General features: G+C 34.3%; 2 protein-coding genes across 6 annotated transcripts; one reads left to right on the forward strand and one right to left on the reverse strand.

Annotated features, from left to right (window-relative positions):
* Window positions 1-232: 232 nt before the first annotated feature.
* On the reverse strand, window positions 233-7,306 carry LOC131636681 (probable plastidic glucose transporter 2). Of its 2 annotated transcripts, none has more exons than XM_058907299.1 (14): window positions 7,001-7,304; window positions 5,297-5,447; window positions 4,785-4,896; window positions 4,604-4,671; window positions 4,374-4,506; window positions 3,508-3,607; window positions 3,314-3,426; window positions 3,138-3,231; window positions 2,279-2,432; window positions 2,023-2,166; window positions 1,876-1,949; window positions 1,347-1,435; window positions 890-1,004; window positions 233-709 (listed from the first exon to the last, which is right to left on the reverse strand). In XM_058907299.1, the coding sequence occupies exons 2-14, from the start codon at window positions 5,388-5,390 to the stop codon at window positions 527-529; spliced, it is 1,473 nt and encodes a 490-aa protein (XP_058763282.1). In that variant the 5' UTR covers window positions 5,391-5,447; window positions 7,001-7,304; the 3' UTR covers window positions 233-526. The 2 variants fall into 2 exon arrangements, with proteins under 2 accessions (XP_058763282.1, XP_058763283.1); XM_058907300.1 differs by having other exon boundaries at window positions 566-709; window positions 907-1,004; window positions 7,001-7,306.
* A 6,326-nt stretch (window positions 7,307-13,632) lies between these two features.
* Window positions 13,633-18,044, forward strand: LOC131636677 (uncharacterized). 4 transcript variants are annotated; one of them, XM_058907288.1, is made up of 3 exons: window positions 13,633-13,943; window positions 16,717-17,035; window positions 17,205-18,044. In XM_058907288.1, the coding sequence occupies exons 1-3, from the start codon at window positions 13,748-13,750 to the stop codon at window positions 17,872-17,874; spliced, it is 1,185 nt and encodes a 394-aa protein (XP_058763271.1). In that variant the 5' UTR covers window positions 13,633-13,747; the 3' UTR covers window positions 17,875-18,044. The 4 variants fall into 4 exon arrangements, with proteins under 4 accessions (XP_058763271.1, XP_058763272.1, XP_058763274.1 ...); XM_058907289.1 differs by having other exon boundaries at window positions 13,806-13,943; window positions 15,084-17,035; XM_058907291.1 differs by having other exon boundaries at window positions 13,812-13,943; window positions 15,101-17,035.
* The last annotated feature ends 735 nt before the right edge of the window (window positions 18,045-18,779 follow it).

Consider the following 18,779-nt stretch of genomic DNA (forward strand, 5'->3'; position numbering starts at 1 on the left):
CGCACCGCGAACACCTCTAGTTAGAATAACCAAAAATTCAAGCAGGTCTTTCTCATTTGTAATCTTGAGGGACCACCAGTTCACTAAATAATGTGGTTAATAGAAAACAGTATATTGGATACTCAACCAAATTCATACAAAAACTTGTTTTATTGAGATTTTGAAAACAAAATGCAAGCAATTATAGTACTAGACAAAATCTATATTACATATTAGATACAGATACAGCATGTTGACAAATATTATGGGAAGTAGATTTCCCCAATTAATTTTCTCGTTGTACAGATTTCTCTATCCATGGACGTGCACATGGAATCACTGAACCTAAACATGAGATGCTGGTATCAAAATACTAAGCCTATTTGTATTAATGTTACACTAAAACAATACATGGTTACACCCTTGAGTTTCTCCTTGCACTATTAAGGTAGACAAGATGGATGAAACACAATATGCTCATAGCCGAAACTATGTGATAGCCCCCAAATTATGCAAAATTACTGCAGTGAATGGATATTTGTAAGATTTAGTTTTGGGGAAGAAGTGCTATCTCAATTTCTTGAAGTGATTTCCCTTTGGTTTCTACCACATTTCCTTTTACAAAAATTACTGCCATGATGCAGAAGGTAGCAAACATTGAGTAAAGCAGTTGTGGACCAAGTGTCTCCAGTAAACGCAAAAACAGTAACCCGACAAAGAAATTAACGACCTGTACAAGATTGCAATGAATTTTAGAAGTCTTCATTTTCTTAATTCAGCCATAGTAAAGTTCAGGAACAATATAACAATTTATCAAACTCGGGTAAACTAAATGGTGTGCAGACGATGTAACTTTAATTAATTTGTAATAGAACATGACATAAATTATAAACAAGCAGAAGAAAAATACCCAATTTACAGACATACAGAATGCCATGGCTTTGGCTCTGATTCGACTGGGAAATATTTCTGTTAGGAGTAGACCTGGAACTGGGCCAGCTCCAAGAGCAAATGTAAAGACAAACCTGCATGAAAGAAGAAGAAATGTCAGTGTTCATTTTCTGGCAGTGTCGGCCCAAAATAACTGCATACAACCCTAGCCAAAAGGTGACTGGTTCAAGTTTTTTTTAACAGTGTGGCTGTTCCAAGTGACATCAATGATTATTATTGTTTTCTTATCAAAGACATTCTCAATAATTCTCTTTACAAAAGATCATACACTAGTGACCTTATATCGATAATAAAAGCAACTTATCTCCAGCTAAGAAAATGTCATGTCACTATTTCTAGAAATATTTATTTAGTTATACTAATAATTTTCACCACAGATGTATCTATCAAGAATCAAGATCAGTATTCATACTTACATTAACATGCCACCAACAGATAGGTAGAGAGCTCCAGTGTTTGGTAAAAATGAACTTGCTCCTGTGACTTGAAAGATCATTGATATCGCCTATTCGGTATATATATAAATATATTAAAATTCTGATTAAAGACCACCGGGCTAATCTTTTTTATATATAATAACAAGATAAGATAATTAAAACATCATAATGCAACAAAGGAAATTTTCCACAGTTTTGCAATGTTGTGTGCTTGCATTGGTTCACAGACCAAACGATATTTCTCCTCTTCGTTACTTTTGATTGTAATTATAATTATAATTTACTTTTTTCCTTCATTATTATTTAGATATAATTTTTTACGATAGTTTAATTGTTACTCTTTTGTTCCTAATCTTGAGGAATTCCCATTAGGGGTCAGAGTTTAGTCAGGGCTTAAAATAGGATAACATGTCCCAGAGTCCCATATTGTGATGTGTGTGATAATCACCCTTAATATGATGATATGCTACAAGAAAAAAAATATAATATAACATTATGCATAATTTACCATGCCAAAGAAACTCCAAAAGAGTAGAACCTTCCTTCCAAGTTTATCCATCAAAATCGTCGAAATGATAGATCCTGAGATAAACAGGAAAAAAATTAGCATTTGAGAATACAACTTAATTCTATTAGAATGAAAATGAAACTGTACCTATCAAATTAGCAATTCCTATGGACACATTTGCAATATCCGATGGCACTCCAGCACTTTTAAAAACAGTTGAAGAGAAATAAAACACAGCATTTATACCAGATAGCTGTTGTAAAGCAAATAGGGTTGATCCAATAAAAACAACTGCAAAACGAACTCGTGAATAAAAAATGACTTTTGGATACCTAAAGAAACCAGTGACATGCTAACAACAATGACACAACTATTCTAGAGATAGGCATAAAAAATTATATACCTTTAGAATGATGACCATGAAGCAATTCAGAGAACTTCACCGTATCAGTATCGTCTGCTCTATCTACCTTGGATAACTGGGACATTGCAAATTTTGCTTCGGATACACCCAGAAGCCTTTCAAATTCAGCTTCTGCTTCAGCAGTTCTTCCTTGCTATATGAAAAAAGAGAGAAATGATCGAGGACAGTCAAAGGGATGATAGATCGAAGCGATGCAGGGTGAACATTTGTCTTACTAATTAATAAAAACCAAGAACTATTGCAAATCATGCCAGAGATGGTGGTAGAAAGAGACTTGGAGAATATGTTAACAGTTATAACTATTCCTCGAGTCTCCTATTAATAAGGGAAATGAGGATATGATAGAAGCCTTCAAGAACTATAAACACAATCTGAATATTCCTCATTAGTCATTACTTTTGATGACTGATCATAGGACTAAATATGGTGAGATTAAAAGAAGTGGGTGGGACTGGGGAGAGGGGAAATAATAAAATAAGCAAATAAAGAGTGTAGGATAACTATTTGCATTTGACTTCACTTCCTTTTGATTTATAACCTCATCTTCAAAAAATCAGCATGGGTTAGTTAAATATGCAACATAAAAACCCATACTTGTCCTTTAGGCTTTTTTATCTTCTAGATTATTTGATCATTACACTAGATTACTAGATAACGAAGCTTGCACTTAATTGTAAATGTAAAAAAAAGAAACATAGAGCACTTCAACAAAGTAACAGCTTGATTTAACATAGAGATTTCAACTTTCAAGTGATTCAAACAAATATAGGAGCAAGAAGTTATAAATATAATAATAAAAAGAGATGATGTCTAATATGAAATAGTATTAGGTGTCAACCTTGTATAACCAATGTGGACTTTCTGCACAGAAGACCATAGCCAGAGCAAGTATAGCTGCAGGTATGGTAGATACCCAAAAACAAACCCGCCACCTGAATTAACAAATTCAGGACATGTTTTAGAAAAGATGAAATATAAATATCAGATAATATGAATTTAAGGTTTATATCATACCATCCAGAAATTTCTTTAACGGGGACTCCAATAAATAACGAGCCCAATATACCAATGCATGTGGCAATCTGGATGAGGGCCCCGTAGGTACCACGCACAAAAGCAGGAGAAACCTGTCACTCAATATAGCAATCACATGAATAACCACTATATTTTTATCCTTGCCAATAAAACAGAAGCAACCATTTACATACCTCTGTTATATACAGAGCAGCAACAGCAGGGCCCAAGCCCAAGCCAGTCCCAACAATTAGCCTTCCTACAAGCATGCCAAACAAGTTGTTTGTTGCTGCACTGAATGTTCAGAATATCGAATAAGAAAGTTAGACCTGAGAACTTATACTTGAAATCAGAGGTAAAAACTGCCACTGACCAAGCTGAAATACATACAGGGGATCAGATGTTTCGGTAAAGCGATTTGAAAAACATACTAACTCTATTATACTATACATATACTAACTTTTGTAAGGATATCTATGATTTTGAAACTCATAAAACAGGTGATTTTCTCTGTTGTTAATCTATTATATATTTAAAATATATGAAAGATGAAAACATATGTTCTTTTCAAAAGCTAGCAAGGTAACAAACAAATATCATAATAGGAGAAGAGTCCCTAGGGAAACCATAAGATGGCAAATTGGCAATGAGGTGCAAGAGGGATGGGAGAAAGAAGTAAAAAGATTTTATCCATTATAGAACACATGAATAACATATTTTGTGCTTCCACAGTAGCCAAGAGATCAACAGTAAAACTTGAAAATTGACGAATAAAAAATGAGTACAAGCACATATTAACCTTACCAGTTCTGTTGATCACAAGGATAATAGATATATATACACATATTAGCTATACTATTAACTATTGTAGCATGAAATTGACAAGGACATACTTGTTTTATCAATAAAAAGAACCTCAAAGACTAATACTTCCTTGCAAAGGTACAGAAATCAATCCCAAATGCAAGGGGGGCAAGAAAAATTGGAATGAAAATTCTCATTTATTCCTCACAAAAATAGAATGAATCAAAAAACATATATTGAATATAAAAAGTATAACCTCATTGAAGCACCAATTATCATTGGCAAAGCACACAACTGGAAAGCCCTGCGTCGCCCCACCCCATCAGCAATCCAGCCACTCAATAAACATCCAAACAGGGCACCACCAAGACATATGCTCACCACCAGGCCTTCATTTGAAATCAACCCCAAAAAAATCTAATTATAAAAAAATCATTTATAACATGACATCAAATTAAGCATAGGTTTTGGAATCTTCTTTTTCACCTTCTGCCAAGGTATTTCCATGGAATCCAAGATCCAAAGAAATGCTCTCAAGTGGTTCATTAACTACGCTGTAGAACACAAAAATTCAAAGGATTAAAAGTGAACTCTTTGATGGATTCCCAATTAAAGCAAGAAAACCAAGAGAGGGGAATAGAGAAATAGAAACTAAGGAAGCACAAACCTGAGATGGTATCCAAATAGTAATGAAGAAATGGTTGCCACAAGTACATGTGGTAAAGAACGCTTCCAGGAAGGATTTGATGTTTCCTTACCCATACAGTTGTCTAAAAGATCTATCAGGCATATAAAACAGCATGGTTAGTAGTTACCATGATAGAAGAACTTATAAAAAATATGCATTACGTCACTAAAATAACATGTTTTCAATTATCCTTTTCAGCACTGCAGTGCAGTTGATTGCAAACAATCAATAATAAGGACAGCTGGACAAGAGCAATAACATATAAATGAGAATAGGAAAACCAGATCACTTTCAAGATTTAGATGATTTACTTTTCTTCTGAGTAATAAAATGTTGAAAGGATTATGCTGGAAAGGTAGCAATTATTTCACAGATAGGGTACTTCCTTGAGGAGGTATTCAGGTTAGATGCAATATTTCACAACAGATAGGAACTAGTTAATAGTGTCACATAACCTGAATTATATTTGTAAATGTTCATCGAAGAGATACCTGAGCTTGCTTCCACGTCTTCTTCCATATTTGAATTATCTTTTGAAGGAGTGCGTTTGTACATAAAGGAATTTTCACGGTAATGCCCCCACATGTCAAAATTTCACCTGACAGCTTCCCAAAACACCTTGACTGAAAAGATTCAGTTTCTCTGTGTGTGTAAATAAAAAAAACATATAACTAATAGGTTCATGAAAGCACAGCAAAGTGAAAAAAATCAAAGTTTAATACATCAAAGTCTTGCAAGACACCAAAAATGTTGTGTGTATCCTCTAGGAAGTCAAGTTAAAAAAACAACTTGAGCTCCAAAATATATATCTATCTTTAAGAACCAAGATACATTTTGAGATCGTTATCGTAATCAAATACAGTTATCCCTAGGGGTGGGAGGGTAGCTCAACTGGCTTGAAACAGTTGAGTTAAGGGTTAAAAGGAGTTGGAGGTCCAGGGTTCATATCCTGGCAAGGGTGTAAAATATATACCAACAATTAACCAGTAACAATTTGCCATTAAAAAAAAAATACAGTTATCCCTCAGCATTTCAAGAAATCGTCTCCCAATTCTGGAGGCAAGTCTGTTTATATAGTATATATCGTAAAATGAAGAAAACTTGGCATGCTTACTTTCTAAAAACATTTTCAGTTTTTATTTTCGAAAATCCGTGTTCATGTTAATTTACCAACAAAGAGATGGAAGACTCGTATAATAAACAATTGTGACAGAGATTACAGAATGCAAGCCAAAAGGAATGTATTTTTAGAAACGATGTTGTCACTTGTCAATTTCAATATTTTTAAAATGTTAGATCTATTTTCAGAAATCGTAAAACAAATTATGCGGGCAATACTTGATCTACATTCTCTTGTGCTAATTAGTCAAAGTGAAAATGAAAATAGGAAACATGGAAGGAAGTGGGGCATTAAAATCTTAAAGAACCATGTTCTATCCAAACTCGAAGCTCAATATCACTCAAGCAAGTACTACACACACAAAATAATCATCTAATAACAGCTACTCTTCCCGCTAAAATCACGATACCTCGAGTGTTTTATTATTTCTTCGTTTCTTTTGTTTATACAGCTATTCGGTGCAGTAACAGCTAGGCATCAGAGCCAAAGGAGCTCTAAAAATACTCTCATCCTAATCCTACATACATACACATAAATTCCTTCTACCAAAGCAAAACTAGCTACAGATGTTTCAAGCACTCCAAAAACCGAAATGCCAGCACCAACAACCTATAAACTATAGTACTACTACTTCACAATTTCAATATCATCAGAATCAGATTCCAACAAAGTTCACAACTCATAGAATTTTCAAATCACTGTATCATAAGCTCAATCCTACTAATCTACACAAAATCACCAAAAACGAGTCACAGATTCACAGTAACGCTAGAAACACTTCTATTCTACAAATCAATCGATTCAAGCATCACAAACAATATCAAAATATATATAAAACAACAATTCAGATTTCTACTACTCTACAGAACAAACTGCAGAAATTTCTCTATTGATAATCGATACTACAAAACTACAAGTACATACAAGTTCCTCTGTTTTCCAATGAAAAACGTAAATTAAACTGAATCTATGAAAACTTGTTCAACAAAGCAGAAAAAAGAAAACGAAGTGAATCGAAATCAAATAAACATAGAAATGAAAAAGAAACGGCAAAACAGTATATACGATTACGCACCAATGAACAGAGAGCTCCGATCTATCGCAGAGCTCTCTTTTTTCTCAGATGAGAGAGAGAGAGAGAGAGAGAGAGAGAGAGAGAAATCTCAGAGTTAGTTTGGGTTTTGTTTTGAAAAACGGTGGGGAAATGGAAACGGTAACCGCTAAACGGCGGAGAAACAGAAGAGAAAGTGCTATCGTGCGCGGGGTGTTGCTGGAATTTGAAGGAAACAGAAAAAAAGAAGAATCTGGTACGATAAATCAGTGATGGTTGTTGATTTGACGAGAAAAGGAAAGAACGTAAGCTATAATTGCATTCGTGCTTAAGTAACAGTATTAGTTACGTGATTTTTATTTTTTAATTAAATAAAATACGTAAACGATAAATAACCAAATTTAAATAAATTAAGGAATTATACTCTTAACAAATTACTTAAATATATAGTATTTCCATTAAATCTAACTATAGTCTATATTATAAAGAGTATTATATTTGATAAAAATGGAGGGTGGTACACGGTTTTTTAATAGAGGCTAAGATTATGACACATGTATGTTTTCTTCTGGCATGTGTTCTGGGGATGGTAAGGTCTTAAAATGTGTTAGTTTTCTATTGGTGAAGGTGGGACCACTGCTTGATCAATGGTCTCCATTTCGAATCTAGATTTGAATGTTGTTTTATTGTGTTTTTTTTACTACTTATTATTAATTTTATTTATTAAAATATATAGTAGATATGTAATAAGTTTGTGAATTGATATATTTCTAAGAATCATAAGATGTAAGATGGTAAGAGTACATATACTATCATATTTTTAATATAAAAGAAATAGATACATGTATGTAATTAAAAAAAAATGTGCTTTTATTCAAACAGACAGGATATTTAGAGAATATTTAAAAAATAAGTTTAGTGAGGTTAAAAATGCTGAAAAATAAAAACTAAAAACATAAAAAGATTTTGATGAATTGGAAAAACTTTGATTTTTTATTGTCAAAAGCATTCAAACTTTTCATTTTAGATAATGCATATCTTTAATAATTAGATGACTTGAAAGTATTTATGAATCTCTTTACTAAAAGAATAGATTTTGTTTGAAGAGCATGAGCATTAATGTCATTTGATTGGACATAGAGAATCCACAAATACAACTATAAATTTAATAAAATAAACTCACTCTAGAAATAGATATCTAGGGCTCTATTTATTTTTTTTTCGCATCTACTTATACACCTCTCAAGAATGAAAGTATTATTCCATATTTTGTAAAACCATAACCAGAAATAGAAAGAATTGTGAATATAGTGGTGGAGCGTGGTTTCCTGAACACTACAGTAATGAGGCACTGAGGATTGAAGGTTGTGATTATGATAGCATGGTTAGCATTCTAACGCCTAAGTCAATTTAGGGCTCAAGATAATAATAGTGAAAATGAAGATTAGAGATTGTGTACCTAAAAATCCCGTGTGAAAGTATTTATACCTTAGGCATGATAGAGCAGATTGGATAAATGAGACTCGTGTTATTGGGAATTTGGTTGACGTTGAACGGTGGGCCTTGGGCCCTTAGCCAGCACGGAACAGTTGCCCCTAAGACTCATCGAACACTCGGGAGAGGTTTTTTAGTAGTCGTGGACGACCCTTGAGAATGGTTGTTCAGGTGTCAGCGGACATGCGATGCCTTAGTTTTGCCAAAGAGTAAGTGGAACATGGGCATTAAATGCAGTCCCATGATTGAAACGTTTCACCATTTTTCTCTTGACTTGTGAGTATGTATTGAATAGTTAAAGCTTAAAAATGAAAAAGTAAATATCAACACAAAAATAATTCATTCTTCCGAGAGAAGAAATTTATCAAGCATTGCATATAATCTACTTCTCACAAACTTAAACTTATCGACCAGTTATACTCAACCTACAATACTCGTCAATGTGTATCAACCAAAATACCCAATGTATTATCCTAGCGGCGATCTCTTAACCAACCTCAACAACACAGAAGATAGCAGTGTCATTCGCATCAACAATTTCTCAACCGATACAAACAACACATAGGCATTAAGCACAGAGACCCCAAATGAATGTCAACTCTAAATTTATCTATAGATTCTAGAAACTAACAGATAATCTTCCTAGGTAAGGATTCGAGCAATATATGTCTATAGCAAACCAAACCTCAAGCACATAGCAAAAATCTAAGATAACAATCGACAAGATTTGTAAAGAAAATTCAATATAACGCCATGGGCGAAAAATATACATCAGTTTAAAGTAAATACATACACAAAACCCAACTAAGAGAGAATACACAAAGAGAAAGAGAAATGAACCAAAAATCTTCCGGTTTGTCAACGCCGATTGATGATCAATCCATTCCAGATCTTTTGTATGCAAGCTTCGAAGTTGTTTTCTAAGCTCTCTCTACCCAAAAAAATGAAGGTTTGATGGATTAGGATAAAAAAATCCAAAACATAACCTAGAAAAATGTGTTTTGACCCTTTTAACGTATTTTTGGTATGTCAGATTTGTCGGGCAAGTATGGATTCGCCGGGCGAACTACACCAGTAGCAACAGCAAAAAATTCTACATTGTTTCAGCCATACTTGAGAACCGTAACTCCAATTTGCACCCGTTTCGAAACATTGGAAAGTTTATTCAATGCTCTATCTAACAATGAATAAATATCAACCAAATTTATGATTTTTTATTCTTTGATTTTGAGCTTTATTTGTTGATGAGTTGCTCAAAATCGCGCGTTTGAAGCCGTGTCTTCGACATTTAATTGCTCATGCTCCAAATACTCATCAATACCTATAAATTGAATGGAAAACTATCAAATGGTACACAAATACATAAAAACTCGATGAAATACAATAGTATACGTATTTATGTAATATACACTAAAATGCGTACAAGTTGAGGAAAATTAGTAGATAAGTGCACCAAAACTATAAACCAAAATAACTACAAAAATGCACTTATCAGCGGCGCACATTTATGCTATGATGTCGGGATCACTGCCACCTCTGATATCCTCTAATGTGGGGGATTGTACCTTTTTGGCAACCATGATTAAAGACTATTGAGGCTAGAGATGGAGGTTTTAGTGAGCATAAGTACGATGATGATAATGGATGATGTGTAACCTAGGTTAGTTTTACCGATGCCCCGCGGTGGGCGCCACTATACTTGTTAAAAAGTATAAAATGCGTAGCACCCTTATGTTGGTAAGGGTGGCCAGAGGCCTTAGTGATTTTTTGTGAGTTATGTATTGCTCACGTTAATGAGGAACCCTATTTGATGGTGTTTTATTTATGGAGAGAGCAAACTCACCTGAGGTGATAAGCTTTGTATTCTCAGTGTATTTGGTGTACGTAATGAGTTGTCCTTCCTCATTCCGTAAGCGAGGTATTTATAGAGGCTTATGAGTCTAGGTTTAAAGGACTTCTAAGAAGTGATAACCACTCCACCTTAACTATGGGAGTTGTTGACTTCCTACTTCTTAAAGAAACATGAGCATGACTTTGTGCATACATTTATGGACTATGTAAGCGTCATTATCCACATTTCCCCTTAGGGAAAACCCCTTGCCACGTAAGGGTTATACTTCATGCAATGCGTTAGGGGAGAACTTATAGTAAGGGCAAGTCATATCACTATAACAATCTTGATCACCACAAGCTGATCAACATAATTTGATAATCAATCATATCCATTTGATCATTGTATCATATGATATTCAGACTTTATCTTATTCATTTTTTTATTTAGATTAATTAAATAATCAACATATTTGGCCACATATAAATTAGATATATTAATTGTTTGATAAATTACAAAATTAAAATTCTCTTATTCTCTTATAAATAGGATTTATTTATTTGATAGGGAAAATACCCTCTTTGTCTCGTAACTTTACCTCGGGGTCCATTCTGGTCCCTTAACTTTTAAAAATTTCAAATCATTCCCTTAAGTCTTAAATATGAAGTACGTTTATCCTTTCGTCTTTCTCCGTCAGTGAGGATTCAAAATGAGTGTATATGTGGCATGGATGTCTTACGTGGCATTTACATGTTATATCCTTAACATTTGTGAACAAAGCCCTCATTCAGAAGTGAATTTCTTAACTTTTGTGAAGAAATACCTCGTGCAATGAGAGAACCTTGAAGAAAACAACATCGTGCAGTGAAGAACATTGAAGGCGGACATTTGAAAGCATCATTGCAAATAGGTTAAAAACTTGATGATATGTACCGGTTTTGATTAGGATGTCTGGTGAACACATATTTGAGGTTCATCATGTAGAAAATCCTATAGATAAATTTGTTATGTATTTAAAGGAAGGTGTGTGCTCTTGTAGAATTAGGAACAGACTGAACTGCCCTGTGTTCATACATTGTCTAGCATTAAAAGTAAGAACTTCAAGGTTGAGGATTACATCCCTGTTTATTATAGGAAGTCAATGTAAATTAAGGTATATTCATCTGTCATTTATCTTGTGAATGAATCCAAGAAGTCAACTTCACGTGCTAAGAGGCCAAGTAAGTTGGGTGTTAGGAGGCCATCAACTCTTTTTGTTCCCCCTGGACCAACTACAAGACTAAGTTCTGCCAAGAATGTGATTGGTCCAACTACAAGGAGGACAACACCAACAAAGAGGACAACACCCGAGAAAAAACTTAGAACTATTTAGGATGTCATTTTGAATTAGTTATCATTCTGTGTAATGGTCTTAACTAATATTTGGAACCATCTATTGTCTGCTTGTATTATGCTTATGCATGTCATTTTGAATTGATGTCATTTTGGGCCCGTTTGTTTTAGCTTTTTTTTAAAAATGATTTTTATAGTGTTATCAAATTTTGTGAAAATTTTTTTTACAAAGAAACTTTTTATAAAAGCTTCAAATGAAAAATTTGTTTGAATAATTATTCTTAAAATGTGATTTTAGGTACTTCATCTATTTATGGGGAAAAAATTTGGATATTAAAATTTCAAAAAATCACTTAATTTTGAAGCTATTTAAAATAGATTTTCTTAAAAATCATTTTTGAAATACAACTTTTTGAAAAAATTATGATTTTGACTAAGTTTTGGTCTTCAATTATGTATGTTTATGTTATAGGATGTCAAATTAAGTGTTTTATTTTAGAAAAAATGAATATAAAAAAACTTATAAAATTTTGAAAAACGATTTTAGAAAATCTATTTTCAAAAATACAAAGAAAAAATCTATTTTTTTAAAGCTGAAACAAACTGGCCCTTTGTGTACCAGATATGAAAGTCATTTTGAACAAGTTTATGCTAATGGTAATTATGTGTTATGTTGAAACTCTCTTAATTAGAAGTTTATGTGTAATGTATGACAATGTTTGTGTTGCAATTATATGTTGCAATGAACAATTGAACTAATAAAATTAAACCCGTTTAATTGAACAATTGAACAATGTTACAACAATCAACTGAAATTAACAAAAGTTCTCATTTCAATACAACTTAAACATTCAACATGAACAAAATCAGAACTTCAACTTTACAATATAACTTAAACATTTCAATTCATCATGAACAAAATCACAATTGTTGCACCTAAAATAACAAACATATCCAATATTTTTCCAACTTCAGAATCTTGTTTATCTCCTTCCTTAATTCTTCATTTTCAATTTAACTTTTTCAATCTGCATTGTTACATCATCCAATTTCTTTGATAACTTTTTTAATCTAGACATTATAATTTGCCCATTGTCAACTTGAACTTCCCCATAAAACCATTCAAAAAACCCACACCCAGGTTACCTTGTTTCCTGCATTTTACGATAGAGTACTCAAACTGTAACAATAAAGATAAAAAGCTTCAAATTGTAACAATGGAGATAAAAAGCTTGTACATATCACAAACTTATCTTAAAATGAGAAAAACCCCAAAAATGTTTTTCATAGCTCTTTGTCGTTGAAGACCTACAAAGAATAGTTGTATCTCCACTCTGACAACTCGATTTCCATGGAAGATTGGAGCTCGTGAACACACTAGAGTTCATACTTTCTTGGCTTATTTGTTTCATGGGGGACGAAGCATAACCTGATTTCATGGAGGATGAGCCCTAGTCTTCAATTTTTGGAAATTAAATCACCTTTTTGGAAGCATAATCTGATTTCATGGAGGATGAGCCCTAGTTCTCAAACGATTTGGAAGACATTTTGGTGAAATACACAAAGGAAGAAGAAAGAGACAAGCCACGCCATCTATCACGTCTGCAAATTCAAACATCTGTTTGCAGTAAATGGACGGAGGGAAAATGCTAATTGTTAAGAAAACATAAAAACAAGAAAGGCAAGAATAAATCTCAACCATTCATTATCACCACCGCCCCATGATTCCTATTAAAAAAGAAATTAAATTAAAAATAAATTAAAAATTTCCCTATAATATAGTGACATGTGTTCATTCTTGCATTTCTTCTCCAATTTCCTTCGTACTAAATAACATTACTCATGGACGGAAAGGACCTACGTATTCCGTTTTTAAGACTTAAGGGATCAGAATGAAACCCGAGATAAAGTTACGGAAGAAAAAGAATATTTTTCCTATTTTATATAATATTAATAATATTATTTGTAAATTATAAAAATAACAATTAATATTTGAGTACACGGGTGTGTAGGGTTTATAAACATCCTCGCCGGGATCGAAAAAACCAACCTGGTGGATCACAATTCAGAAATCAATCACCGATATTCCAGATTCTTCTTCTCCTTCTCCAGCCATGGGTTCTTCCAGGGACAGCGACCAGTCTCCACCTCACCACCACCAACCTCTTTTGAGCAGCCTCGTCGTCCGTCCCTCCCTCGCCGAGAATTCCCCCGGCGGTGCTCATTCCAACGATTACGAGCCCGGTGAACTCCGCCGTGATCCTCCTCCACCTCCTTACTCCCGCTCTGATCGATATTCTGATGATCCTGGTTTGTAATTCGTTCCCTCTCTCTGTTTATTCTCGCAGTTATCGGATTAGGTTTTTCAATTTTGAATTTAGGAATTTCGGATTTTTGAATTATAAACTGGATTTGTTTGTTTTCTGCAATGAAATTGCACATTGATATTGATTTGGATATTAGAGAGTACAGATTGGGAACTGTTGCATGTTATTTAGTTTATAGATTTATTGTTTTGAGTTTTGGGGTATGAAGTATTAGATTTTTTTTTTTTGCTTGTGGCATTTAAAACATGTGAGCAATGTTTATTATTTTCTTTTTGTTGGATATAATTAACATTGGATTTGATTGAACTTTCAACTTGACTAATTGCTAACACTCATAGTTCAGGAAGATATGTTATTGGGTATTTTAATGTTTTTTTTTTGTTTGTGTGTGTGTGTAAACTAGTATTGAATTTGGTTGAAATATCAACTTGACTACTGCTAACACGAATAGTTCTTGGTCATACATTGATGACAACAAATTGTTGTTGTGAAAATTTAAGTGAATTTTCTATCCGTTGTTGTTGTGAAAATTGAAATATAGTCCATGACATGGTTTTTAATATTTAAATAGGTGAAAGCATGATTTTAGGTTGAATTGGGTGGTTGAATTTGTTGTATTCGGTTTATTAGGGATTAGGTTAAAATTCACATTTATTTTTTATGATAATGCTAATGGGTGGAGTTGCTTTCAAATTGTATCCCTCTATGATGGGAGCTTAATGACGCCATGGTGCCTTTTTTTAAAGACTTTTTTTAGTACATTGTGTGTATTTTGTCCGCCATGTTGTCTATTCATTACACGCCTAGCGCACATATGGATGCTCTAATGAATAACAGTCATGATGTCTTATTTTGAAATTTTTTTTGAAACACACTGTGTGTATGAATGTCCGTTTTATTTGGCCTGTTGTCTATTCATTACATGCCTGCCAGGCATATGGATGCTCTAATGATTAACCGTCACAGGGCCTTTTTTTAAAAAACTTTCTTGACTGACATTGTGCGTATGGATGTCGGTTTTGTAAGGCCTGCTGTCTAATCATTACCTGCATACCACAGATATGGATGCTCTAACGATTATGGAGTGTCAACAGTGAGTAAAATTTGCATTTGTGTGTTACAGCTCTGATGTTGCCTCAGGTTTTGGGCTTTGAGGAAGGCATGTTGCTTTGAACTCAGCATTGGATCATGATGTTGGAATGTTTTTTCATTTTAAAGGGTCAATAAGTGTGTTGGATGATGGAAGTTTTCCATTCTGCATGAACTCGTGGGTGGGTTTTGCGGCACAATATCTGCTGCATGGGTTCACATTTTGCAGAGCCCTGAGTATATGTTTGGTTTTTGGGTGTTTGTGAAGGTAAAGACAGAGTCAACTTTAATGGAATATGGGATACAATTTGAAGTTTTCCATACATGGTATTGCATGGGCAACGTGGTAGAACATCAACGTGGTTACTGGATTTGTAGAGGACAGACAATGACAGTTACCAATCGTTTTTGGTGAATAACCTTAAGTTAGAACTAATTTTTGGTTGGTATATCTAGGTTCTGCTGCAGGAAGTGTGTGGGTGGGTGTGTTCGTAGTTTACTACCTTGCAGAAGCTGACCTGACATTTTGGAAAGATAATATTTACCGAGGAAAAAAGTTCATTGTGTCGTTCGTTGGTTATATATGGTTTTTTTTGTTATTCAACTTCTGGTTATTTCAATTCCTGCTACATGTATGTGGTTTACTTTTGGAATATTCCTTGTAATGATTGTTTTGGCTGGTGATTGTCATTTTACTTTCTGTGGATTTTTCTTTGGTTGGTTAGTTATAGTGATGATCAGATGGTTGTTTATTTACAACATGGAAGACCGCTTTATGAGCATTTTATGAGTAGAATGCGAGTTTAGGAGATTTCTTTATCACGTGGCTGTGTATCATCTGTCGAATCCTTAAAGTTTTTACATATTGATGATGCATTAACCGGGAGCATTGATAATTTGATGTGGTACAGAAAAGAGATGCATATCTTCTAAAAATGAACTGATGCACGTCTTCTCCATTTCTGAATTCTTTCTCGTGTTGTTTTGAAGTTATTTGTGGATATAGTTTATTCCAGGAGATATGAGAGTTGGTTGCTGGGATCATATCATGGCTTCATTGGTTTTTTTTGCCTGGGCCGTTCTAATTCATGAATTATGTCACTTAAATTGACTCTTGGCTACCATGGCAGACTAACAACAGTGGTCCCAGAAGGATTCCAACAACTTTTTGATGGGGGTATTTTATTAAACTTCAGGATTCTGTTGCACTTTGGGGATGGTTGTTGCTGGTTTCCCTGTGGTGTACATTCTGGTTCTGGGATCTGGAGTTAGATTGGGTGAAATGAAATGACATTGGTCTATTGTTTATCTCGTTCAAATTATCTTTTTGTAGAAGTTAGCTCTTACTCTTGACTCCGAAACATGAATATGGATATGATATATCAGATGCTTATGTTAAGTGGTTTGTGTAATTAACTATATCAGAGTCTGGTATATCATTCGGACATAGAAAGAATTGCGGTCAAGGCTATACTGGTGGTAATTTTTTTGTTTGTGGAAAACCGTACTCATAAAGCCTATTTTTATTATGGTAATATTCCCTGTGCGGTGGTAACATTTCTTTGAAATTTCAAACTGATTATATGGAAGTTGCATGATCAGAATGTTTTGGGCATTTTGTAGATTGAAAATGATAAATTTACCCTCACAATGTCTTTGTTTTCCAGGATATAGATTTCGTGCAGGTTCTTCATCTCCTGTTCACCGTAGAGATGCTGATCATCGCTTCACTTCTGACTATAATCACTTGTCACGAAACCGTGGATATGGTGGTGGGAGAGATCCTGGCAGATTTCGAGACCCTCCACACCCGTATGCTCGAGGTAGAGTAGGAGGCAGGCCATTTGGTAGAGCTTTTGATGGACCTCGCTTTGGCCATGGCCACGGCCATGGTCATGGTCATGGTCATGCAAGAGGGGAAGGCCATGGTAGAAACAATCCCAATGTGCGTCCTAGGGAGGGAGATTGGATGTGTCCCGACTCATTGTAAGCGCTACTTTCCAGATTTTCCTTTTCATTGGATGGCCTATTACAGATACCAATCTTCTAATTTGCTCTGTAGTTTTGAAATATAGGATTCTAGTTGTTATGCATCTAAAGTCTAAAACGCAGTGGCATCATTATATCTTACCAATTTTGCTTTACTTTCTTGCAGATGTGGTAATCTTAATTTTGCAAGGCGAGACTTTTGTAACAACTGTAAGAGGCCTCGACCTGCTGTTGCTGGAAGTCCTCCTAGGAGGGGTTCTCCACCACTTCACGCACCTCCTAGACGCTATCCTGGGCCTCCAATTGATCGTTCCCCGGAAAGGCCTATGAATGGCTACAGATCTCCTCCTCGTCTGATGGGAAGGGATGGCCCTAGAGAGTATGGATCGGCTGCTCCTCTGCCACCCCTCCGACATGAAGGTAGGTTTCCAGAACCCAATGTGCATAGAGAGCGTATGGATTACATGGATGACGCCTACAGCAGGGGGAGAAATAAGTTTGATAGGCCTCCTCCATTGGACTGGGATAATAGAGATCGTGGTAGAGACGGTTTCTCCAATGAAAGGAAAGGATTCGAGAGAAGGCCACTGTCCCCGAGAAGGCCACTGTCACCAAGAAGGCCACTGTCACCTCATGCACCTCTTTTGCCGTCAATTCCTCCCCATCGCGGCGGCGGCGATCGGTGGACTCGGGATGTGAGAGAAAGAAGCCGTTCTCCCATGAGAGGTGGCCCACCAGCAAAAGACTATCGCAGGGATAATGTCATGAACCGTGTTGGAGGAAGAGATGATAGGCGTGGTGGTCCGGGACGTGACAGACTTGGAGGAATGTATTAGCTGCAGATTATTGAATGGATGTATTTTGTGATGTAATTTTTAGATTCATTATAGATATTGAGGTTTGTCTAGAGTTTGAGAGGTTAGTTTCTGAATCTCCATATTATGGAGCTAACCCATCGGAAAACATTTTGATAGTATTGAAATGCATGGTACATCGGTTTGTTTCACATCTCTTCTAAAGTGTTTTTTACTCCAAAACCTCTTTAAAGCGATTTTTGGATTGAAAAGTAACCAATAAATGGAGTGAAGTTTATTAAGATAAATGATGTTTTGTTATTTGGATGATTTATCTTTGACATTTGAGTTGGGTAGCTTAATTTGAAATTCCTACTACAAAACTGGCTTAAAACGTAATTTCGGTTGCTTATAAGTAAATGTTCACACACTCTGTAACATCAAGAATTATTTTGTGCGTGGATATATTAGTCAAGACTTGTTTATTTTTATTTATTGAATCATTAATGTAAATAGTTTAGATATATTGGTTACTTAAAATTGAATTATCTTTAAAAATAATATAAGGAGTATTATTTTAAAAATTTTATTTGGATTTAATTTAATTTTATAAAATTGATTTGTAAGGTGAAAATAATATTTTATAAAAACATTGTAGGAATATCATTTTAAAAATTTAAGTTGAATCAAATTCAACTTTACAATTTTAAGGTAAAAATCGTTACTACTTAAAAACATATATTTATCATATAATAATTAAAAAGTAATGCAATGAAATATATTTTTTCTTATTTCATTGAACATTTTTTATTTTAAAATGGGTGTAGAGTAAATTTTTTAATTTTTTTTTAATTTCGTAATTAGACTTTAACGACAGCGTAATTTTAAATGGTTGAATTTGGTTGAGTTGAGATAGACAACATATATGTTAAAATGAAAATTTTGGG

Source organism: Vicia villosa, unplaced genomic scaffold (genome assembly GCF_029867415.1).
Source record: "Vicia villosa cultivar HV-30 ecotype Madison, WI unplaced genomic scaffold, Vvil1.0 ctg.001801F_1_1, whole genome shotgun sequence".
Classification (NCBI taxonomy): Eukaryota; Viridiplantae; Streptophyta; class Magnoliopsida; order Fabales; family Fabaceae; genus Vicia; species Vicia villosa.